This window comes from Syngnathoides biaculeatus, chromosome 8 (assembly GCF_019802595.1).
Source record: "Syngnathoides biaculeatus isolate LvHL_M chromosome 8, ASM1980259v1, whole genome shotgun sequence".
NCBI lineage: Eukaryota > Metazoa > Chordata > Actinopteri > Syngnathiformes > Syngnathidae > Syngnathoides > Syngnathoides biaculeatus.
Genome location: NC_084647.1, coordinates 4,172,009 through 4,198,604, shown reverse-complemented (window position 1 = coordinate 4,198,604; position 26,596 = coordinate 4,172,009). Strand labels below are relative to the sequence as shown.

The following is a 26,596-nucleotide window of genomic DNA, read 5'->3' as shown; positions in this document are numbered from 1 at the left end:
CTGAGGAGAGACGAAAGGAATACATTGAGATTCTTCGTAGGGCAAACTTAGAGGTGACGAAGGCTAAACAAGAGGCATATGATGACATGTACACCGGGTTAGATACGACAGAAGCAGAAAAGGATCTCTACAGGTTGGCCAGACAGAGGAATAGAGATGGGAAGGATGTGCAGCAAGTAAAGGCTTAGAGAGAAGGTAGAGTAGAAGAGGCAAGCGTGAATGACCAGGAACCGGCAATAATTAGTAAGGGGGAAGTTAGACAGGCACTGAACAGGATGAAAAATGGAAAGACAGTTGTTCCTGATGACATACCAGTGGAGGTATGGAAGCAATTTGGAGAGGTGGCTGTGGAGTTTTTGACCAACTTATTCAATAGAATACTAGCAGGAGAGAAGATGGCAAAAGAATGGAGGAAAAGTGTGGTAGTCCCCATTTTTAAGAACAAAGGCGATATTCAGAACTGCGGAAACTACAGAGGAATAAAGATGATGAGCCACGCAATGAAGTTATGGGAAAGTAGTGGAGGCTCGACTCGGGACGGAAGTATCTGCGAGCAACAGGATGGTTTCATGCCTAGAAAGAGTACCACAGATACACTATTTGCCTTGAAGATTTTCATGGAAAAGTACAGAGAAGGTCAGAAGGAGCGACATTGTATCTTTGCAGACCTAGAGAAAGCCTATGACAGTACCAAGAGAGGAACTGTCATACTGCATGCGCAAGTCTGGTATGGCGGAGAAATGTCACAATAGTACAAGACATGTATGAGGGCAGCAGAACAGCGGTGAGATGTGCCATAAGTGTGTCAGAAGAATTTAAAGTGGAGGTGGGACTGCATCAGGGATCCGCGCTAAGCCCCTTCCTGTTTACGGGAGTAATGGACAGGCTGACAGACGAAGTTAGACTGGAATCCCCTTGGACCATGATGTTCGCAGATGATATTGTGATCTGCAGTGAAAGCAGGGATCAGGCGGAGGAACAATTAGAAAGATGGAACTACGCACTGGAAAGGAGAGGAAGGAAGATTAGAAGTAAAACAGAATATATGTGCGTGAATGAGAGGGGCAGAGGAGGAAGAGGGAAGCTCCAGGGTGAAAAGAGAGAGAGGGTGGATGACTTCAAATACTTGGGGTCAACAATACAGAGCAATGGTAAGTATGGTAAGGAAGTGAAGAAACGGATACAAGCGGGATGGAACAGTTGTCTGAAGGTGTCTGGTCTTCTATGTGACAGAAGTGTCTCTGCTTGGATGAAGAGCAAAGTTTATAAAACAGTGGTGAGGCCGGCCCTGTTCTTCGGGTTAGAGACAGCTTCACTGAAGAAACAACAGGAAGCAGAACTAAAGGTAGCAGAAGATGAAGATGTTGAGATCTTGGAGTGAGCAGGTTGGATTGGATTAGAAATAGCTCATTAGAGGGACAGCCAAAATTGGATGTTTTGAAGACAAGGTTAGAGAGAGCAGACTTAGATGGTTTGGACATGTTCAGAGGCGAGAGAGTGAGTATATTTGTAGAAGGTTGCTGAGGCTGGAGCTGCCGGGCAAAAGAGTGACAGGAAGACTAAAGAAAAGCTTGATGGATGTTGCAAGGGAGGACATGAGGACAGTGGGTGTTAGAGAGGATGTACGAGATTAGATTAGATTAGATTTTAGAAAAAGATGACACGCTGTGGCGACCCCTAACAGGACAAACCGAAAGAAGGGCTGCACACGGTATGGCACAGTATCCATGGTTTACTGTAGTTTAGCAGTGGTCTAAAATGTTGTTTTCCCTTGTAGGACAGTCGGTTTGCTGTTTGTACAGTGAAGAAAATAAGTATTTGAACACCCTGCTCTATTGGAAGTTCTCCCACTTAGAAATCATGGAGGGGGCTGAAATGTTCATTGTAGGTGCATGCCCACGGTGAGAGAGATAATCTAAAAAGAAAAATCATAAATCACCATGTATGATTTTTTTTTTTAACGATTTGTGTGATACAGCCGTAAATAAGTATTTGAACACCTGAGAAAACCAATGTTATTATTTAGTACAGTAGCCTTTGTTTGCAATTACAGAGGTCAAACGTTTCCTGTAGTTATTCACCAGGTTTTCACACACTGCAGGACGGATTTTAGCCCACTCCTCCACACAGATCTTCTCTAGAAATAAAATCCAGAAATCACAAAGTATGTTGGTTTTTTTTAAACGATTTATATGTGTGATACAGCTGCAAATAAGTATTTGAACATCCATCTTATAAGATAGAATTCTGACCCTCAAAGACCTGTTAGTCTGCCTTTAAAAGTCCACCTCCACTCCATGTATTATCCTGAATCAAATGCACTTGTGTGAGATTGTTAGCTGCCGGGAAAACCAAGGAGTGGCTCCGTAAGAAGCATATCAAGGTTCTGGCGTGGCCTTGCCAGTCTCCAGACCTAAACCCAATAGAAAATCTTTGGAGGGAGCTGTTTCTCACCGACAGCCCAGAAACCTGTCTGATATAGAGATCTGTGTAGAGGAGTAGGCCAAAATCCCTCCTGCAGTGTGTGCAAACCTGGTGTACAACTACAGGAAACGTTTGACCTCTGTAATTGCAAACAAAGGCTACTGTACCAAATATTAACATTGGTTTTCTCAGGTGTTCAAATACTTATTTGCAGCTGTATCACACAAATAAATCGTTAAAAAAATCATACATTGTGATTTCTGGATTTTTCTTTTTCGATTATCTCTCTCACAGTTGACAAGCACCTACGATTAAAATTTCAGAGCCTTCCATGATTTCTAAGTGTGAGAACTTGCAATATAGCAGGCTGTTCAAATACTTTTCTTCACTGTATGTAGAGAGTTCTTGTTTGAGTTTATCCATCCATCCATTTTCTATGTCACTTATCCACACAAGGGTCATGGGTGTGCTGGAGCCAATCCCAGCTGTCTTCAGGCAGGAGGTAGGGTACCCCCTGAATTGGTTGCCAGCAAATCGCAGGGCACTTGGAGACAGACAACAGTCGCACTCAGTCTCAGGGCAATTTAGAGTCTCCAATAAATGCATGTTTTGGGGATATAGGAGGAAACCGGAGTGCCCGAAGAAAACCCATGCAAGCACATGGATAACAAGCAAACTCCACATAGGTGGGGCCAGGATTTGAACCCTGCTTCTCTGAACTCTGAGAAGCTTTGTTAAAGACTATGAGAAAATTGGGGGGTGAGAAAGCTAGCACAAAAACAATGAACAATTCATTAACTTACTCCTTTTTTTATTTCTATTTTTTTATTGTAGATATCATTATCTGGTAAACAAGTATGGGAAGTTGGAACCTCTGGCTGAGATCGACCTCCGACCACGTTGCCATGCTCAAGTTGAGGTTCACTGTGAAGAAAAAGTGGAACAGGTCTGTCACTTAATTGCACAATATTCGATTTTCCCCCAGATTTAAATTTTATGGAGCAGGTATATTGATAGAAATCACAGCAAAGCATAATTATCCAAAAGCCAGACATCCGGTGTCTCAAATACATGAAAAATGTGTATTTTTCCAGCTAAACATCCGTTTAGACCAGACAGTGGCTGAGCTGAAGAAGCAGCTGACATCAGTGGTGCAGCTCTCCACCAACAGCATGAGGCTTTATTATATCGACAAGAACAGCGCTTTTGGCCCAGACGAACTCAAGTACAACACGCGAGCACTTCACTCCTACAATATTCAAGATGGTGATGAGATTCTTGTTGTGCCCAAGACAAAGTGAACCGCTGGGTGGCAGCTGGTTGTTTTCTTTACCTTAGTTTGGGTTGAATATTGACTTTGGTAAAGATGACGAAATGTATATCTCATAGCTCCAGAGTCTGCGTGATAAAATGAAGAGTCAAACGAAGATGAGCTTCATCTCGATATCTCAGCAATGGACTGCAGTGGGTTGCTGGGTTGCCACTGGTCTTTTATTGTATTTATCTTTAGTTTACGGCATCCACTGAGATGCAGGAAGTGAAGGATGGATCAGGAGAAAAAACATGCAGGCAGCTCTGAGCGTCCAATGGGATGGTGCTGCTGCACCGTTATCTCTGTACCACAACTGTGTCGACAAGTGAGCAACAACACTTGCTTGGCCAATTGGAGCAAAAGCTACATCAGACCATCAAGAGGCAGTGCTGCTGAGTGGAACCAGTAAGCATTGAGAATGCCATCATTTCCAATCATTTCACAGTTGTCACTTAAAACACCATCCCATAGACATGATCTAGATTAATTTTGCTCTTTAGAGGTGGGTCTATTTCATGCAGCTGGCACAAACTCGTGTTGTATCAGACTCCAAAAATACTCTACCTATTTGAACCCATAATTGTTTTAAGAATGCGGGAAAAATATATACAAGAATTCAAATGGATGGATCCTATTTTATGTAGTACATTTCCTTGGCACTGCCTTAAAAAAGTATTCATACCCCTTGAGCTTTTTCAAATTTTGTGACCTTACAATCATAAATTTGAGTATATCTTGTACAGATTGTATGTGATGGACCATCACAAAAAAGCACATAATTGTGAGCTGGAACAAACATGCTTTCAGATTTTCAACATCTCAACAGTGTATAAAAGAGTGGTGTCCATTTGTATTCTGCCCCTTATACATCGATAACCCTAAATACAAACCAGTACAATCAATTCAGCGCAGAAGTCACCTAATTAGTAAAGATAGTCCACCCATGTATAATTTACTCTCAGTATTATTAAATATAAAATACAATAATACAAGATAAAATCTTCTGTGAAGGCATCAGTTTTTTTTTTTTTTTATAGAAAATTAGTGAGCACCACCATCAAAAATATCACAAGCCTTGAACATCTCAGTCTCAATTCATCATCCAAAAATTGAAAAAGTTTGCAGTTTGCCACAAGCCATGTCGGGGACACTATAAGAAGGTGCTCTTGTCAGCTGAGACAATAATTGTTTTCTTTTCCCCTAAATGCAAAAGGCTGTGTCAGAAAAGTAACGCTGCTCACACCATCCCTGCTGTGAAACATTGTAGGGGTAATATAATGCTGTGGGGATGCTTTTCTTCAACAGAGACTGGTAACCTGGTCAGAGTTAATGGGAAGAGGGAACTAAATACAGTTTGACAGTCCTGTAAAAAAATGAATAAATACAGTTTGAAGCTGCAAAAGAATTGAGACTGGGAAGGCAATTCAACTTCCAACAAGACAGCATACGTAATAAAGCCATAGATACAATATAATGGTGTTGATCAGAGAAAATTCATGTTAGATTGGCCCAGTCATAGTCTAGACCTGAATCCCTTTGAGCGTCTGTGGTAAAATTCGAACATTGCTGTTCAGATACTCTACAGCCAATGTAGCTATTTTTCAAAGAATAGGAAAAATTTTCATTGTCTAGCTTTGCAAAACTAGAAGTACACCAAGACCGTTGCAACTTAATAGTATTGAAAGCTGGCTCTCCAAAGTATTGACGCGGGATACAAATGCACAACACATTATTTTCAGATTTGTTGCTTATCATACCAAACTGTATAATTTTCATTCCAGATTCTTTTGTTTTGGTCTAGCACATAAAATCTCAATTAAAAAAAAACTTTTAAGGTAGCAAAATGTAAAAAATTTCCAGAGGTATGAATACTTTCTCAACGCACTGTAGTGCATGAATTATCCACAATGATCTTTAATAAGCTAAAAAATTGTCATCACCTTATTTTCTGAAAAATCAATCTATATGCAAATATTAAAAATGAAATGTTTAAGCATTTAGTAATGACACTAAATGTTATTTTGTTTGTGCACTAAAGGCTTCGTAGATCACTATCTTTTACATTATTCTGTAAAGTTTCATATGCTTTTGAGCCACTCTTGGCATTTGTTGATGAAACAAAAACTGCAAAGGGACTCTGGAAGATGTACAAAAGTGTTTGTAAAGAGTACACCTTTTAATGACTCGAAAGCGTGGACAGCCCCTGACCCCTGCTGTATAACATCATGCTTGACCCATAGAGGTCTGATCTCACTTTTGTTTTTGTTTTTTGCGATAGATATGGGAGGATATTTGTCAAAACATTTTCACCAAGCCACCATTATGTGCTGCCTTCTACCGGCTTTGTCTCAAAACACTTTAGATGAGATACATGGGCAGAGAATATTTTTTGCTCATTGTACCTTCAATCTACTTGTAGCCATGAGCGACACAACACCTCATTTATCTGGTTTACTTTTCTGATGAGTAGCACCGAGCATGCTTAGTTTTTCAGGATTCTTTAAAAAGAACTCTCCACCAAACATATGGAAACGTGAGGCCAGTTCCTTTATTTTTAAAACCAAAACATTTCAGAGAAGAGATGACCAGTTGCTAAGCTTTTATCCATGAGTACTCATACACAATTTAGATATATATTTTTGAAACTAATTTGACAATAGACTTGACCAGTCTAAAATCTTCCATTTCTTGCTCTCGTAGGTGTTTTGAGTCACGCTCAAGATGAAGGATCTCCCAGTCGGTTTGATTGCACCTTAAGTTAAATTAGCAGACAAACTTTTTCTGAGTTGGTTTTCCTACCTGCTAGTCATCAATGGAGAATTATCAAAAAAGTCTGTCAAGCTAAAGACATCATGACGTTTGCCTTCCTTTGTTTCATAGGTGTGCTCATAAGTTAAGGATCATGAACAGAATCTTTCAGTCTTCCAATTTCCCATCAGTTATATAAAGGTTAGTTTTCTTTCTCGCTCTGAACATTCCAAATGGTTCTCCTGGCTTTGTGCAATTGCTCTGATTGATTTGCCAACTTTCGTCACTTTTACAAGTGCTTCCTTTTACCCATAGATAGCGAGGCAACTTTGTGTCCGTGTCAAAATGTATTCCTCACAAGCAAAACCCAAATCTACTTTTTTGGTTTTTATTTGCACATTCAGCATAGTAGGACACCCCTGGACAGCAAAACACCGGTCAGTCATATTTCCCATACCTTTTGTTAACATTAAAAATGGGCAGGTTCAGACAAAAGATGCTGTCTTCTAAATTGTTGAGCCGATCCAGATTTACCAGGGGTGGCAAAAGTACACACATTCTCTAAGTACTGATACTTGCATTAAAAGGAAGTAGGGGTACTCATTCAACTTCTTGGGAAAAACAGGAAATCAGAGATGCACTGAATTTGCGATAGGTGATCCGCCAAGTAGAGAGGGATTATGTCTACATGAAAGTAAAAATTCTACCATGCAAAGCAAGAGTCACAACACCCAAAAATGCCCCAGGCTTCTGTGGGCCCAACCTCAACTGAGATGGTCTGATTCAAAGGGGAAAGTGCTGTGGTAGAGTGCACATTTCAGTTCGTTTTTGGAAATAATCGGCGACATCTCCTTTGGGCCAAAGGGGAAAAGGACATCTGGATTGTTATCAGCACAAAGTTCTAAAGCCAGGATTTCTGCAAATACCTTAAAAATCTACTTAAATACGGTAACAAAGGTATATATTTTGCTACTTTCCTTCACTGAAATGTATTTTTCATAGTTGTATTACTCTTTTTATGTTCACTCCAACTATATTCAGACTAGGAATAATTAAGGAATTGGCCTTAGTGTATCCATACTTTTGGAGGTGGGCTGAGTGTAACTCAGCCATGTATGTCTGCATCTTTAAATCATTTTTTACTGTACGTGTTCTTATTTAATGTTCCATCTGCCTGATTGTTTTTTTTTTCACTATTTTTTGTTCAGTATTCTGGAATATTCACTTTTCTATTTATTTGAATGAACACAAACTCTAAATGGATCTTTCCAATGGCGATCTTGAGCTCCGCCGCCTTGGCCATGTCCCACAAACTTTTAAAATGGCGATTGGACATTCTCTATCGCATATTCCAGATAAAATTGGGGTATTTTTTTGCCAAATACATCAGACTTGTCGAAGAGAGTTCTACAGAGAGGTCTCAACTATTTCACGGAAGGATATGTACACGGAAATAAGATTTTGGACAGAGCAGGACGCAATGTCAGAGTTACAGCAAAATGTTGGCGATCGATGCAAAAAAAGTTTGACACCTCACAAACTTCATATTGATCTCCCACAGGATAAAATGGTGGAATCGTACTGCGCATGTAAAGTAGGGTGAGTACTTTTTACTTGAACAGATCACGAGTAATATCATTGTAGTCTTCATAAGTGAGTGGGGGTATTCATTTGACTTGGCTTGCAATCGAACCTAATGCTCTGTCTTAAAAGTCCAACGTGATACAAATAGGCAAATAGACATTTCTCTTGCATGACATTGCGCATTTACATATCACTAACCCGACACTTCGGCATAAAACGTAACACTTCATTCAGCAGGTCAGTGATACGCTAACAAAATGAAAGTTGTTCTCATGCAATGTATAAAGCACTGATATTAATTCAATCAAACTCAGAGAAGATACTTCTCCCTCACTTACCTTCGAACATACACACTTGTGTTTGTTAATACTGTCCACATTTAGTTGTATATGCGGTCTTCCGCAAGCCTTAATCCATCGTAGACATTTCGTCAACTGTGTTTTAGGCTTTGGAAAATGAATCAACCGGACCCCTTGGCACCTCGCAGGATATATTTCATCAGAATTGCACTTTTGCATTTTCTTCGTAACATTAATTTTTCCATGCGCACGCTACTGACAACCAGCATTGCTTGCGGGACAATACGGCGAGAGGGGCGAGTTAAGCCAGGGGTTGAGACAATGCGGCTATCTGATTGGCTATTATTGTACGCGTGATTGACAGGTCGGTAAGGTCTATTGCCTGTGAGTATGGATGTGAGGGCAAATACTTATGTGCCCTGCAATTGGCTAGCAACCACCTCAGGGTGTAACCCACCCCTCGCCCAAAGATAGCTGGGATAGGCTCCAGCACACCTGCAACCCTAGTGAGGATAAGCAGTACAGAAACTGTATTGATGGATGAATAGACTAATTAGAAACTAACAGGAAGTCATGACCATATAAAAAACATGCTGAATTCAAATCTCCAAATCAAAACTCTTAGTTGCATTGTGGAAACATTTGTTTGGGGTTTTGTTTTAATGTCCCACTTTTTCTTTTATATACAGTATATTTTCTTTGGGGGGGATAGCATATTATACCCCAATCATCCTTGCTTTATTCAATAACTTATGAAACTTATACAGTATTATCACACCACTGCTGTACTTGAATATCAGGAAATGTAATTAAGTAGAAAGATATAGCACTTGCTTTGTGCACAGTGAGCTGTGTGGTAATCAATGAGAGGTTAATCTGGAGTGCAAAAATATTTGATGGGTGGATGTGTTTTACATCAGGCATGTTTATTGGTTTGCAAGGTACGTCTGTGTGCTGTATCAGATGAATAAACTTGACCAAAGGTTTTGTATTACCTTTTGTGTTTTCTCCTGTAACCATGCACAGGATGAACCCTGGAATGTTTGAATGAAACATTAAAGATTCTCGACCATATAAAGGGACAAGTGAAGCCTTTAACACAAAAAGGACAAGTGCTGTATTTATTTCCCTGTATACTGTAAAAATGTATTTCCCTGTAGATGGTTACTATTCAATCAAAATCCTTGACAGGACTGGTTTGAGAAAGCAATAAAAGAACTTGTCTAGTACATCAAATTACAATGCCACTTCTAAAATAAATATATAAAAACTTTAGTGAGTTCTGTCTACCTACAGCTTTTCATTTTTTTCCATGGCCTTTGGGATGGGGAAAACTTAAAATAAACAGTGTTTGACAGAGTTGGAAGAGCTGTAGTTATTTAAAAACATGAGCCAATTAAAAAATTGTTGCACTACAAAAGTTTTTTTGAAAGCAATCAAAAGTGCGTTTAAGGTTTTAAACTACACGTACAATTGCGTAAGGTTTATCATTCACAATGGCAATCTGACTGCAGACACGAGGGCAAAAAAAAAAGGTAAATAAAAGCAAGCACAAAAAAGTGCAACTTCATAAAACAGAACAAAAAAACATAAAATGAGCCTGATGTGGTCCGTTGCATCATTTTATGTGGCCAGCAAAACCAAATCATGTTTATCAACTTCTGATTTTTTTTTCTTTTTTTTTGTATCTGTACCAAAATCCAGATTCTCAGAATAAAAGTATTGCATTTTACTGTTACCAAATCCTTTGTTCTATAGTAACCTTAGCAGTACTTGAAAAAATTTTTGTCCTTGTCTTCTAATTTCAAAATTAGTTATCCCTCAATTTGTTTGGTAATGGTAATAATATTATTTGGTGATTAAAAAAATTATATGGTTTCACTCTTCTGAGCGAAATCATAACTACAACGCAGCCAAGACAAAAATGTTTGAGCTCAGGCTCGTGTGAATTGTGCTCTGCAAACTCTAGCTGACGAAATTTCATATTTTATACAGAAATGTAGATATCCACTCCCAGTTGACCTCAGGGACTTTAACGGAGTGGAACTCAACCAGAGGCTTCCAAAATAGAGGCAGCACATCGATTGTAACACCAAGGACCACTGCTACACCTTTTTTTAGATGCTTGTCACTCGTTTCGCACGGTATCTTTGGGGGTTGTTGGTTCAAGGTTTGGTTAACCTTATTCCATTATACAATCTTGTAAAACAAAACAAAAAAAAAAAGATAACATTCAATCTACTCCTGATATTGTGGAATTTTTTTCCCAGATAAGGAGAAACTGATGACTGTCTACACTTTTTTCTGCTTTCTTGATAATACTTGATGCACTGTCAGTTTCAGTAAAATATGCTTCCATGATATAATGTCCACTTTGAGAGTTCTTTCCCCACACTGCATACACCCAATCTATGGGGGCAGTGGGTTGTGGGTGAAGGGTTCCCTTATTGTTCTCTTGTCGGACCCTCTTTTCCAACAAACAAGGGATATTGTCATGCTTGGGGATGGGGGTTGGCACTGGGTCCCTGTGCCCCTGCTGCCAGGTGTCCAGTTCCCAAGGTGTCTTGGTGGGGCCGCCAGACCGCCCTGGGTCCGTTGGTGTGGGATGTGTCCAGTTCACTGGGGTACTCTCAGGCGGATCCCTGGGCCTGATCCCACTCCATGATTGAACGAGTGGGGTCCTCAGCTTCCACGGTGCAGGCAGAGCAATTACAGAACACTTCTGTGAGTCTTTGTGCATGCACAACAGTGTCAATTCACTTGCAGGCACACACCCCTGGGACTCTTTCATGTGTTGTGGGGCCACTCACTGTGACAAATTACTCATGGATATGCAGATTACTTGTGAATCCCCTCACTTATATTCTCGCCTTATAGATCTTAATACTTCACTTTGTCAGTCGCGCCACACTTCAGTTGTGCATCCAGGTTTATGACCCTTGTCTTGCACACTTCATCTCCTTTCCTTCTTCTTCTAATTTTCCTTTCTGCTTGTCCCGTTAGGGGTCATCTTTTTCCATCTTAGCCTATCTCCTCCATCTTCCTCTCTAACCCCAACTGCCCTCATGTCTTCCCTCACCACATCCATAAACCTCTTTGGTCTTCCTCTCGCTCTTATGCCTGGCCGCTCCATCCTCAGCACCCTTCTGTCCTTATCCTGTCCTATCTTATCCTGTTCTTCCCTCAAAGAGTGAAGCCCTGCAGCCCCATGCAACACCCATATTTAATGTTTTATTTTTGTACATTTGTAGTTACTTTTCTCATTCTGTTTTACCATGAGTGCTTTGTCTTATTGTTTTTCTCCTCTCGAGAAACTTGGTCCATTCTACTGATCGACAGATTCCCAATGAACTCCCATTATGTTACAGAAACCAAAGCAGAACCTTAAGAATTTAAATGTGACAAAGTAAAACTGTTCTGCCATCAAAACAAAACAAAAAAGTTGTTTACCCTCCCAAATTAAACAAAACTGCACCATAGTGAGAGTTGCGTCCAATATTTTCACAGTGATGAAAACTCCACAAAAAAGGGCCAGAGTTCAGATTATAATATTAGCACCATTTTAAATAAGAATAAGCATTAGTGTTTGTGTTCATCATATTAACACTAATGAAACCTTTCACCAGAGCAAATAAACTCACATCTTCCTCCGAAAGGATGTTACCTAACGTCCTCTTATTTTATTTCCAAGGCAAAATAAAAAAAATAGCCTGATGATAGCCTGACGTAAACAGAAAAAAAGCTTAAATTATGTCAATGTAGTGTCTATAAATGATCTAGAGCAATTCAGATCCAGCCCAGCTACATAAAATCATGAAATTAAAAATGATCATGATATAGTTTTATGTTTGACCAGCTTTGTTGAGCTCGAGTGTGAAGTGAACAAAGCTTACCAGTCATTGTGGGTTGTATAGGGATAAACGCGGTTAGATCGTGTTTTTGTGTCTCTTATCTTGGGGTTGCAAACCTTGCATGTTGCCATTCTATTTTTTTTTTTCACAAATATAAAAAATATAATTCTTCAATCTAAATTAGGGGTGCACAATTTTGGGGGAAAAATGACTGATTTTCTTCCAACCTGAAATACACCTTGCGGTGTAATATATATATATATATATATATATAATATATATATATATATTATATATATATATATATACATTTCTTTTACCGCTCAAAAAAATCAATATAACATTTACAAAGTAATTTGTATGGAGTCTATCTGTATTTAAATGCAGTGTAGAAATGTGCAATTATAACTATAACATCCTTAAACAATTAATAAAATTGTGTAATTATTACTATATTGTAACTAATTGTAACTATATATCTATATGTGTACCTATAGATAGAGATAGTATAATGCAAAAATAACGTCTGCGTTTTCATCAAATGCTATTGTTCGGGAGTCATAGAGGACAGTTTCCTTGTGTAAAAGTACTCAATATGAAGTTAAAAATGTAAAACTAAACTTGGTTTGTCCGTTTTGTTTTGGAAGTCTCCAGTGTTTTCCTTTTGTCAGTTTCTATAAATGCCCAATAATGTAATTGGATGATTCATATCTGAACATTTTTCATTGTTAAATGTTCGTCATCTATAGGGAAATTATTTTGGCTGGAGCATGCGTCACGTATTCGGAAAAAAAAAACTGATTTACATCTATTACATAATAATGAATTTCAGTCGCTTTTCTTCCTCGATTCCCTGAATGCAGCATCTTTTCTCATTCAGTCGCTTTTCTTCCTCGACTCCCTGAATGCAGCATCTTTTCTCTTGAAAGAAATCGGCGATGTTTACGTCCATCGCCTTGACGACGGAGTCGGAGGCGGTCCGCCATTTTGACTGGTGACGTTTTTGGATTGTTGTCAGCCAATCAAAATGGAGCTAAGCTGCTGAAATGACGTCACGGTTAAAGGGCTCCAGCCGCAACTTGACTGGCTGCAAGTCGAAGTGCAGAGAAGAAACGACTGGATTCCAGCATCATCTCCGTTCAACGCCCGGGACTGCGGTCCTCCGTCAAATACCAGCGTCCACTGCAACTTATGTAACGGTGAAGAAAGCAATACAAGCCCACTGGCAAGCTACTTTTGGGGGTGTGTTCACGTCTCCCTCATTACCCTGCCGCTGGGTGAGTAAAGACGGTTAACCCATCACACCGCGTCCAAACGTCCTTAGAACCATGGAAACGGTGTCGTTCGAGTGAGAAATGAATTCATATCGTCCCAGACATCAAGTACAAACGTGGATTGTGTGCATGAAATAAGGCCGAGAAACGCCACTAATAGCAGAGAAGTCTTAAAAGTTGGGGGAAATCGTTAAAACAATGCGTGGCTGGAGCAATATGAGAGCAGTTTGCTTTTGGTTTTCTTCTTATTTCTTTCTTTTTTTTTCTTGTAGGGAAAAATATAGTTTTTGGTACCAATCAAGTTTAGGAACGAGCTGTTTATTTGGGTAGTGTAGAGTTTGAAAGCTGTTTGACAGGACGTGGCTAAAGTAAACGGTAGCTCCCGTGATTACAATGCGCCGCTTGATTAAAACCTCATCATTATACTACATTTGTTTTTGAATTTACAAACTGGCAACCGTCACCGTTTTTAGCTGACGCGAAACGTGCCCCCCCCACACACACACACACACACATTTGATGCAGTCATGACAATCATCATACCAAGCAGTACTCAACACATCAAGTACAGCCTACATGAATGCACTAATACGCTATGTTCTCCCATCTTCTTTCTGTTTGTTATGTAACATAGCACCTTTCTCTGAGCTTTTCCACCACCAAGCCACCTCTTGCCGTTTCTTCTCAGCAAATACTCAAATACAGTGAAGAAAATAAGTATTTGAACAACATGCGATATTGCAAGTTCTCCCTACTTAGAAATCATCGTAGGTGCATGTCCACTGTGAGAGCGATAATCTAAAAAAAAAAAAAATCCAGAAATCACAATGTATGATTTTTATAAGGATTTATTTGTGTGATACAGCTGCATATAAGTATTTGAACACCTGAGAAAACCAATGTTAATAATTGGTACAGTAGCTTTTGTTTGCAATTACAGAGGTCAAACGTTTCCTGTAGTTGTTGACCAGGTTTTCACACACTGCAGGATGGATTTTGACCCACTCCTCCACACAGATCTTCTTTAGATCAGACAGGTTTCTCAGCTGTCGCTAAGAAACACAAAATTTCAGCTACTCCCAAAGATTTTCTATTGGGTTTAGGTCTGGAGACTGGCTCGGCCACTCCAGAACCTTGATATGCTTCTTATCCTGGTTGTGTACTTCAGGTCATTGTCATGTTGAAAGGGCCAGCCACGACCCATCTTCAATGCTCAGCCTGAGGGAAAGAGGTTGTTCCCCAAAATCTCACAATACATGGCTGTGGTCATCTTCTCCTGAATACAATACACCCCCAAAGCATGATGCTACCACCCCCATGCTTCACAGTAGGGATGATGTTCTTGGGATGGAACTCATCATTCATCTTCCTCCTCAAACACAGTTAGTGGAATTATGACCAAAAAGTTCAATTTTGATCTCATCCCGACCACAAACCTTTCTCCCATGACTCCTCTGTATCATCCAAATGGTCATTGGCAAACTTAAGATGGGCCTTGACATGTGCTGGTTTAAGCAGGGGAACCTTCCGTGCCATGCAGGATTTCAAACCATGACGTCTTAGTGTATTACCAACAGTCACCTTGGAAACGGTGGTCCCAGCTCTTTTCAGGTCATTGACCAAGTTCTATCGTGTAGTCCTGGGCTGATTCCTCACCTTTCTAAGGATCATTGAGACCCCACAAGGTGATATCTTGCATGGGGCTCCACTCTGACTGAGATTGAGCATCATGTTTAGCTTCTTCCATTTTCTAATGATTGCTCCAACAGTGGACCTTTTTTCACCAAGCTGCTTGGCACTTTCTCTGTAGCCCTTTTCAGCCATGTGGTGTCTCTCTTGTGTCTTTGGACAGCTCTTTGGTCTTGGCCATGTTACAAGTTTGAGTCTTACTGATTGTATGGGGTGGACAGGTGTCTTTATGCCACGAACGACCTCACAGAGGTGCATCTGATATAGGATAATACATGGAGTGGAAGTGGACTTTTAAAGGCGGACTAACAGGTCTTTGAGGGTCAGAATTCTAGCTGATAGGTGTTAAAATACTTATTTGCAGCTGTATCACACAAATAAATCCTTTAAAAAAAAATCATACATTGTGATTTCTGCATTTTTGCTTTTTAGATTATCTATCTCACAGTGCACATGCACCTACGATGAAAATTTCAGACCTCTCCATGATTTCTAAGTGGGAGAACTTGCAAACTAGCAGGGTGTTCAAATACTTGTTTTCTTCACTGTACAGTCAATACTGTATCAGTACTGTAAAGCCTACACACAAAGTACACTTGTACATTCTACCAACGTACAATCTTAAGAGCTGCATCCCAAAACTATACTCGCTACATATGTTTCTTTCTTTTTGTGGTAGTGGTGGCCGGTGTGGATCGTGGTAGCCTAGTAATTCGCACATCTGCTTCACAGATCAGCTCAGGCCCTCTTGGATGGAGTTAACATTTTCTAACGTGTTTGAATGAGTTTTCTTGGGATGTCTTCCTCCCATATTCCAAAAGATGCATGTACTTTGCAGTCACATACAACTGCAGTGCATTATATTCAGAGGTAGGCTAGTTCTAATCGTTTGGATCTTCTCAAGTAGATGGAACTAAATGGCCCACCAAAATATTTCGGTCACCTTTGTGTTTATTGCTTTCTCAGTACTAGTTTTGCAAATGAAAATTAGAGTTTGAGAGGGGGAAAAGTATTTGCACATATACTGTAGACAGAGAGAGGCAAGGTTTTGTGATTATAAATATTAATGTAGCTGAATCATTTCTTTTCACTCTTATTGTGAACAATAACCTGTATAGCTCCATTGGGGGGAAAAACAAAAAATGAACTGAGATAATGTGGTTGCACATGTGTGCACACCCTCAGATCACTGTCGTCGTGCCAATGTTCAGAATTAACTATTCAAATTTACTAAACTCGTGTTAAATTGGAGTCAGTACATACTTGCCTCCATCAGTACATACTTGCCTCCATTTGCAGTCTCTCTGATTCACTCCAAATAAAGTTCAAAAGTTGTTGTAGGATTTTCCAGACATGTTCGTCATCACATCTTATAGCACTAACATGGCATCAGAGGGATCTCATTGTTCAAAGCTATAAGTAACTGGACGGTTCTCCTCACAAGGGTTGTGGGAGTGCTGGAGCCTATATTTAGTGTAAACACAACAATGCTCATCATTATATCACCAGCGTCATTCTTTGGTGCCGTTTATCATCAGCTGGAATCGGGGGCTTTAATCAAGCTGGACGGAATTATAGCTAGTTCCCAATATCAGTCGTTATTGTATGTCGTAACAAAACCTACTGGCTTCTACTAGATCGCCTCAACTTTTTTTATGGTTAATTAGAAGCACAAATTGTTGGCAGGGGTGTGCTTACTCCCTTTTAACATCTGTTTCAATGTGATGAATGGTTAATTCTGAAATGGGCAACATCCCAGTTATAAGGAGGTATGCACACAACCAATTATAGCAGTTATTTATCTTTACAAACCCTCTGTATAAGATTTCTTTTGCGTCGGTTGTACAGGGTATAATAATACATTAATGGTGTTTTATAATGATCTTGGAATATTTTGTATTTTTCTCGAAAAGCTTGGCATACGAGGAGTGTGTAGACTTCTGCTCTATTGTTGTCAGATACTGTTGATGGATGGATGGAAAGACAGAGAGTCAGATGCATTAACTCCCTTACACTATGCGAGGTAAATTCATTTACTTGACATTGTTTCAAACACAACTTTTTTTTTTTTTTAAATAAATAAAATGACTTGGAAGTAAGTCACAGTTCTCATCTTTGGAGGGTCCACCATTCTGTACGTGTTATCAACATTTTACTTAGTGGTGTGAAGTCTAAGTCCAGTGCAAATACAGTAGTAGCTATGGCTTTTGGAGGACCCTGGCAATATTTACCGGCACAATCCACTGATGGCTTGACATGTGAGCTGGCTTTTTCTTATTTCACTTTATTGGCTGTAAAAAATCTGCTTATTTTCACAGACTGAGCACCTTTATCAGTTTGAGTGGCATAACTTGTTCAAGACGTAATGCTGGCTCTGTCAAACCAAATTGGAATGCCTCTGTATTGAGTGACCCACGGAGGTCATAGGTGTCTGCTATATTTACCAGCTCTGTAACTTGATCTGTGCCATTCTGGGTGGCTGTGCTCATAGTATCCTCTCATTCTCTGGGGCCACTACCTCCCAAGCAGCAAGCAAACTTTCTGTCCATTGGCCTGACTGATCAGAACAACAAGGGTGAGGACCAGATAAAGCAAATTCACGATTATTGTGTGGCTTTTTTTGTTGTTGTTGTTTTTTTTGTTTTGTACATAGTAATTGCGTTAGCTTGCAGCTTTGTTCCACATCTTCCCAATGACGGACGTTGACCAATTTTCTTGCCTGACTATAAAAAGCTAACCAGGGGGCAGCTTATGCGTAGTGAAAGTAAACGATTGCTAGTTATGGTGATGGAATGCAACCCTTGAAATAATGTGTAGCAATATAAATGAGGCTTTGCCAGATGGCGTCAACCAATCAGTTATCTTTACTACTTACTGTACAGTGTCTGTTATCAAGCTAAATAGACTGTTGTGACAAACAGAAACATGAAAACTTTGAGTCTTTTCAAATGTTTGGGTTCAAAACGATCGTTTCTTCAGCTAAGATTCTGTATCCAAAATGATGGATCCTTTTTTATTGGTTTGCCCTCTTAAAGGACAAACGATTTGAAATTATTTTATTGATCATCATGCTAGCCTGGAATTTCTTGGCTTTTTAATAAATTTTGGCTGCAAGTCATTTTCTTGCTCTGTATCATTAGTTCATCTGTAGTTACATGAAAAACAACTTAGCCCTTCTCTAATTATTTTTTGATAGTTTTCTCAGTTTAATGTTTAAGATCATCAAAAAATGTAAATATCAGATGAATATCACCCAAGTGAACTTAAAATGCTGTTTTTAAATGATTTGATTCATTAAGGGGGGGGGGTTGTTACTTGGGCCTCTCTGAAAAAGTATTTGACCCCCTTGTTAAATAATGAATTAATAGAGGCTAATTGCAGTTTTTCATTCATTTTCACTCATTACACCCAATACTGATGACCTCCATACTTGGTCAGTCAAGAAATCACTTCAACAGAATTTGTACCAACAAAATCAAAAGATTGAAAAAAGCTGAACCAAAATGGCAGGATACCAGCGAACCAGAGGGAGAGTGCTTCACCTCAAATGGAAAAATTATGGAATACGTAGTGATCAACCTTCCCAGGAGTGCTGGCCTACAAAGATTACCCCAAGAGAACAGTGATGACTCATCCAGGAGGCCACAAAGGAACTCGGGACAATTTCTGAAGAACTGCAGGCCTCCATCCCCTCATTTAAGGTCAGTGTTGATGAGGTAACAACAAAGAAGACACTGGGTAAAAAAATGGCATCCATGGGAGAGTTCAATGGTGGAAACCCCTGCTCACCAAAAACATAAATGCTCATTTTATTTTTACAAAAAAAAAAAATGAATGACTCCCAAGTTTTTGGGAATGAGATGAAAGTTGAGCTTTTTGGAAGTTGTGTTACATCTGGTGTGAATTTAGTTCATACCAACAACGAAAAATGGTGGTTGGTAGTGTGATGGTCTTGGGCAGCTTTTCTCCTCCAGGATGTGGGATCTTTCTGTGAGAACCATAAATTCAGCTCTCCAACAGAAAATCGTGAAGAGGAATGTTCAGCCATCAGATTGTGACCGCAAGGTGAAGAGAAATCATGTACTGCAACATGATAACGACACCAGCATCTTAACTTCTGAATATCTTGAAAAAATAAATAAAAATGAAGGTTTCTTACTTGCCGAGTCAAAGCAACTACAACTACAGGAAACATTTGACCTCTGTAATTGACCACTCCGTAGAAATTGCGTCATCCGCGTTGCTGACCAATCAGAGGCCAGAGATCTGCATAAACCACGCCCCTTTTGGACCCGCAGTTCCCTCAGACAACGTTGCATGGTCCAGTATAGCTTTTGTTAGCATTTTATCGCGTATTTTGGTTCTTTAACAATAGATATGGTTAAGAGGTATAGTCACGGACTTTATAATAGTGACGACAGGTATCCTGAAAGGCTAGTTGGTGGAGTTCAATTCGTACCCTTTCCAAAACCGAAGACCCAGTACGAAAAATGTCTTCGATGGATCAAACTTTGTGGAAGACCACATCATCAACTGAATCCATCTAAAATCAACCGGAACAGAAGACCGAGTCCGAAAAATGTCTTCGATGGATCAAACTTTGTAGAAGACCGCATGATCAACTGAATCCATCAACCGGAACAGATATGTTTGCACGAAGGTAAGCCTTATATTTGATTTTCAAAACATGTCTCATATAAATGAATTAGCAGTTCTTCGCTTCCATAACATAGCTACGTGTGAATGATTGACACACTTGATCTGTGTTGAGCGATACTTTGCGAGGACCTGACTGCACAAACGTGTCTCTTTGTTGGCGCCTAGCGAGCTAAGCTAAACCGGACTATGTTTGCACGAAGGTAAGCCCTATATTTGATTTTCAATACATGTCTCATATAAATGAATTAGCAGTTCTTCGCTTGCATAACATAGCTACGTGTGAAAGATTGACATACTTGATCTGTGTTGAGCGATACTTTGCGAGGACCTGACTGCACAAACGTGTCTCTTTGTTGGCGGCTAGCGAGCTAAGCTAAACCGGACTAGCGAGTCCGAAAAGCCTTCGACGTGCACCGAGACATCAAGACTGAAGGAAGGATGTTTGAGGAGATTATAAAGTAGTGATTGTCGTACTCGGTGGGGACTTACGTAGGTTCGGCACTAATTCAAGAATAATTATTGAGGGGAGCGCATGACATTACACAAAGAAAATGAGAGAAACAACTCGTAAATCAAGCCTCACCTTCTTCTTTCCCTTCATACAGATACACATACAGATTCTGCACACAAGTGTGATAGGTAACACGAAAATACGAAACTGTCAATGACGAATTCGTCTTTGGGTTATAATATATTGACTCCGGAAAGATCTCGCGCTAATATCAATGGTTTCTCCGTCGATATGCATGTAAATACCATTGAAATACCCCTCGCTGAAATACTTGAAGCCCTGCTGTCTGCTTTTCAACGATATTTCACTGTTAGCTAAGAATGCGAGTGAGAAATCAGCCGGTAAATCGGACAGTTTCGCTCTATTCTTTTCTTGCTGCGCTGCCCTTTTTGCTAACTGTTTGTCTGACGTTAGCGCACGTGGCGTGACGTCACTTCAGGAGGCGTGGTTAAGTGCCCTGTACGGAGGGGTCAATTGAAACAAAGGCACCTCTCCAAATATTAATATTGGTTTTCCCAGCTATATCACACAAATAAATCGTTAAAAAAGCATACATTGTGATTTCTGGATTTTTCGTTTTACATTATCTTTCTAACAGTGAACATGCACTTATGATGGAAATTTCAGACCCCTCCATGATTTCTAAGTGGGAAAATTTGCAATATAGCGTGGTGTTCAAATACTTATTTTCTTCACTGTAGACGAACAATATCAAACTCTCTAAACTCCTCCCATTTATTTTCACGAGTCTTAAATACCACAAATGCTTCAAGAACCCGATAATCACATCCACCTTCACGGCATCATGTCAAAGTTTAGAATCGACAGGCTTCAGCTCTTGGTATGTGTTCCCCAATCTGCCATAATCCAGCTTTTGAAATTAATAACACACCCCTTAATTTTAGTACATGAGAACAACATGGAATTGACCACCTACAACAACGTCACAAAAATGTTTTTAGGACGCGTGATGAACTGCTCCAAGAATTCCAAGTAACAAATGGAAATTTTCTTCAATACAATATATTAAACGATGCAATAAAAAAAAAGAAAAAACAATTTCAACCCACCAGACCACTCTTGAGCTTCTGGAGTTTGTCCAACAAATAGTCATGTTTCTCCCTCCAACAAAGAGAAATCTTTCAAGAGTTTATAAATTAATTTTATGTACTAAATCAATGTACCTAATAATCAAATGGCAAGAAGACATTTCAATACCTGCTGACCGTAATTCCTGGATAAAGATTTGTAACAATACAATTGACAAAAACTACAAATTTACAGCTCATACTATATTAAAGCACGCCATAGAATATACTTTGTTCAGTACACTACGAAACAAATATGCATATGCATAAAATGGGCTTTTCTCCATCTAATACATGCACCTCTTACCAAAAATACACCCGACAAGTATTTTCATAGTATATGGGAATGCATACCAATTTGGTTCACATGCATTTGGTATTCGGGTTACACAAAAACTCTCATATACAGTGAAGAAAATAAGTATTTGAATACCCTGTTATATTGCAAGTTCTCCCACTTAGAAATCATGGAGGGCTCTGAAATTTTCACCGTAGGTGCATGTCCACTGTGAGAGAGATAAGATAAAAATAAAAATCCAGAAATCAATGTATGATTTTTTTTTTAAATGATTTATTTGTGTGATACAGCTGCAAACAAGTATTTGAACACCTGAGAAAAACAATGTTAATATTTGGTACAGTAGCCTTTGTTTGCAATTACAGAGGTCAAATGTTTCCTGTAGTTGTTCACCAGGTTTGCAGGAGGGATTTTGGGCCACTCCTCCACACAGATCTTCTCTAGATCAGACAGGTTTCTGGGCTGTCGCTGAGAAACATGGAGTTTCAGCTCCTTGATATGCTTCTTACGGAGCCACTCCTCGGTTTTCCTGGCTGAGTGCTTCACGTCATTGTCATGTTGAAAGACCCAGCCATGACCCATCTTCAATGCTCTGACTGAGGGAAATAGGTTGTTCCCCAAAATCTCATGATACATGCCCACGGTCATCCTCTCCTTAATACAGTGCAGTTGTCCTGTCCCATGTGCAGAAAAACATCCCCAAAGCATGCCACCACCCCCGTGCTTTACAGTAGGGATAGTGTTCTTGGGATGGAACTCATCATTCGTCTTCCTCCAAACGTGGTTAGTGGAGTTATGACCAAAAAGTTCCATTTTGGGCTCATCTGAGCGCAAAACTTTCTACCATGACTCCTCTGTATCATCCAAACGGTAATTGGCAAACTTAAGACGGCTCTTGACATGTGCTGGTTTCAGCAAGGGAACTTTCCGTTCCATGCATGATTTCAAGCTATGACGTCTTAGTATATTGCAAACAGTCACCTTGGAAACGGTGGTCCCAGCTCTTTTCAGGTCATTGACCAAGTTCTATCGTGTAGTCCTGGGCTGATTCCTCACCTTTCCAAGGATCAATGAGAACCCACGAGGAGATATCTTCCATGGGGCTCCATTCCATTTGAGATTGACCACCATGTTTAGCTTCTTCCATTTTCTAATGATTGCTCCAATACTGGACCTTTTTTCAGCAAGGTGTTTGGCAATTTCTCCATAGCCCTTTCCAGCCATGTGTAGTTGTGCTTGTGGACTGCACTGGGTCCCTCGCCATAGAATGCGTCCTGTCCACCGGGTTGTTCTCGAGTTGACCCCTGTGCCCGGTCCTGTCCTTGATTGATTGGGTGGGGTCCTCAGCCTCCGCATTGCAGGCACAACAATTGTAGGACATTTCCGTCAATCCTTGTGCATGTAAAATTGTGTCAATTCACTTGCATGTCTCTGTAGGTGCACTTCCCTAGGACTCTTTCACTGGGTGTAGGACCACTCACTGAGACAAATAACTCATGACAATGCAAATGGCTTGTGTACTGTATCACCCCTCTTAATACTCTTTTTCTATAGACTTCTATAATTCACTTATTCAGTCTTACCACAGTTCTGTTGTACAGCTGGGTTCACGGCCCTTGACCTGCATTCTTCTTCTCCAATCCTTGTTCTGTCGTTCCCTCACAAGTTGTAGCCCTACAGTCTCATGCAACATTCATATTAAATGTTTCCTTGTTCTAGATATGAAATGATTTACTTTTCTCATTTTACAGTTTTGGTTAGTTAGTTGGTTAACAATTAGCGCTCTCTCTTTGTCATTGTTTCTCTCCCCCACAAGAAATTCTGTTCTGTTCGGCTGATCCACTGTCTTTTCCTTTCAGCTTGTCCCATTAGGGGCCGCCACTTTTTTTTCCATGTACTGTAAGCCAATCTCCAGAATCTTCCTCTCTTAACACCAACTGCCCTCATGTCTTCCCTTACAACATCCATGAACCTTCTCTTCTCTCTTGCCTGTGTCTCTGATCATCTTGGCTGTAGTAGTCCAGTCTACCAAGATCTCTTCCTCTCCACAGCGAGCCCATTTCACCTCTTTCCAAAATGTCGCCCAACATTTTTCCTTTAGCTTACACCATATGGTACTCTGCTCTACCTTTTGTAGGGATTAGCGAGTTTGGACCCTACGCGTGTTCACGAATCGAGGAAGATATGACCAATGATTAGAAAAAGTTAACAGCACATGGATTTATTACAAAGGAATGTGCAGTACAGACGTCCGGGTCTTATCTAGGTATCTGTCGCACACGAGACGTGTCTTCTGGCAGGATAGCCAAAGAAGAAGACAAAACCTGCCCCAGTAACAGGTTTTTATATGTATAGGTCCATGGTAGAAGGGCTTACACCAACCCCTCCACCCCCACCCCGCAGTCTGATCCTGGGCCGGGATGGTAACTTTCCGCTCCTTATCTGGTGTTGGTCGTCTCCATGGCAATGCCTGGGATAGGAGGATGGCGCCAGCCGGTTTTCTGCGTACAAAGATCAAGGACAACCACCGGCTCCACAACACATCCTTCTCTGATTAGCAAATGGGCAACACTTTATCCGTTGATTAAATGTATAAGGTCATATTTAAGCAAATGATGAAAGTGCAATAAAAGTAAAATAGTCTTCACTTTGTTTTCTTAATCTTCCTCCACAAAATGAAATACACCTGTTTCTCCACTCTTGTAGGTCACCCTTTGTTCCTACCTCCTCTGGGGGGGTGAAGTGTTTACTACAGCCATCTCCATCCTTTTGGCAAAGTCCACCACCATCTGTCCCTCAAAGTTCCTTTCCTGGATGCCGTACTTACCCATCACTTGTTCATCCCCCCTGTTACCTTCCCCAACTTCTCCATTACAATCCACACCAATCACATCTCTCTGTGTCTGGGATGTTCAGAACTTCTTCATCTAGTTCGTTCCAGAATTTATTTTTCAACTCTAGGTCACATCGTGCCTGTGGGGCATCCCCACAAATCACATTATACATAACACCCTCAATTTCAAGTGTCAGCCTAATCACTCGATCTGATACTTTTGCACCTCCAAGACATTCTTAGCCAGCTCTTCCTTTAAAATAATCCCTACTCCATTTCTCTTCCCATCTACTCCATGGTAAAATCATTTAAACCCTGCCATACTACTTTTCCACCTGCTCTCTTCGATATATCTCTTGGACAATATACAGTGCCTTATGAAAGTATTCGACTCCCTTGAACTTTTAACCTTTCGCCACATTTCAGGCTTCAAATTATTTTTTTTTGTCAAGCATCAACAAGTGGGACACAATCGTAAAGTAGAACAAAATTTATTGGATGTTTTATACTTTTTTAACAAATAAAAAACTGAAAAGTGGGGTGTGCAACATTATTCAGCCCCTTTACTTTCAGTGCAGCAAACTCACTCCAGAAGTTCAGTAAGGATCTCTGAATGATCCAATGTTGACTGATAAGGATAAATATCATCAACTTGTGTTTAATCAAGTCTCCGTATAAATGCACTTGCTGTGTGATAGTCTCAGGATTGTGTTTAAAGTGCAGAGAGCCTCATGAAGACCAAAGAACACACCAGGCAGGGCAGAGGTACTGTTGCGGAGAAGTTTAAAGCTGGATTTGGATATAAGATTACCCAAGCTTTAAACATCTCAAGGAGCACTGTGCAAGCAATCATATTGAAATTGAAGGAGTATCAGACCACTGCAAATCTACCAAGACCCGGCTGTCCCTCTAAACTTTCACCTTGAACAAGGAGAAGACTGATCAGAGATGCAGCCAAGAGGGCAATGATCACTCTGGATGAATTGCAGAGATCTACAGCTGAGGTGGGAGAGTCTGTCCTTTGGACAACAATCAGTCGTAAATCTGGCCTTTGTGGAAGAGTGGCAAGAAGAAAGCAATTTCTTAAAGATATCCATAAAAAGTCTCATTTAAAGTTTCCCACAAGCCACCTGGGACACACACCAAACATGTGGAAAAAGGTGCTCTAGTCAGATGAAACCAAAATCGAACTTTTCGGCCACAATGCAAAACGATATGTTTGGCGTAGAAGAAACACAGCTCATCACCCTGAACACAACATCCCCACAGAATGGATGGAGTCTGCTTATTTTAAACAAGCAGCGGAATATGCCAACCAGTTATTAGGATTAGTGGGCCATTACCTTTTCCAAACATTGGTATATCACTGAATATTTTTTCCTGAATAAATTAAATCACCATTTTAAAACAATATTTTAAATTCACTTGGGTTACATCTGATATTTACATTTGTTTAATGATCTTAAACTTTAAATAGTAAATGGTCTTCACTTATAGCGGGCATACGTTCACCCATTCTCACACACATTCAAACACCAATGAGTGGCTTTGTCTTGCCAGGGTTCTGCCAGACTCACTCAGCAGAAATCAGGTTTCAGTGTCTTGCCCAAGGACCCTTCAACATACGGACAGTTTGACTTCACAAAATTTGTTCTCTGCATTTTACCCATCATAGTGAACACAGTCACGTGTTAGTGGAACACACTGGAGCAGGGGGCAGAACAGAGTATCAGTGCCTTGCTCAAGGACAACACACCCTTGAATCCTAGAGTTGTTGGCGGATGGTCTGGATGGGGTCTTGAGGCTAGGTCCCCTACACAGGCCTGTGATGATCCTAACCATTGGGCCACGGCTGCCCCACAGATGGTAGTGCACTGCAGAAGTGGGGAAACAAAAATATGGGAATTTGAGATGAGGACCAATAACCTTTTTAATGCCACTGTGTAATCTTCTGTATGTTTTGTTGTTTGGGGCACTGGAAGGAACCCTCATCTAAACTTTGGTTCTGTTGCGATCTCACAGTCTT

At 40.2% G+C, this 26,596-nt stretch overlaps 2 protein-coding genes across 9 annotated transcripts in view; both read left to right on the top strand.

Moving 5' to 3' along the window:
* LOC133505047 (tubulin-specific chaperone cofactor E-like protein) overlaps positions 1 to 9,642 on the top strand; it is a 42,989-nt gene extending 33,347 nt beyond the window's left edge. For 2 of the 7 annotated variants that reach the window (XM_061827918.1, XM_061827920.1), the window contains 2 exons: positions 3,259 to 3,370; positions 3,519 to 9,642. In XM_061827918.1, coding sequence (XP_061683902.1) covers positions 3,259 to 3,370; positions 3,519 to 3,725 — 319 coding nt within the window. In that variant the 3' untranslated portion in view covers positions 3,726 to 9,642. The remainder of the gene's footprint in view (positions 1 to 3,258; positions 3,371 to 3,518) is intronic. The other 5 variants (XR_009796139.1, XR_009796137.1, XR_009796138.1 and 2 more) reach the window with 5 other exon arrangements.
* Positions 9,643 to 13,302: 3,660 nt separating this feature from the next.
* Positions 13,303 to 26,596, top strand: part of usp2a (ubiquitin specific peptidase 2a) — a 57,269-nt gene continuing 43,975 nt past the window's right edge. For both annotated transcript variants that reach the window (XM_061827911.1, XM_061827909.1), the window contains exon 1: positions 13,303 to 13,495. The gene's annotated coding sequence lies outside the window, so the exon portion shown is untranslated. The remainder of the gene's footprint in view (positions 13,496 to 26,596) is intronic.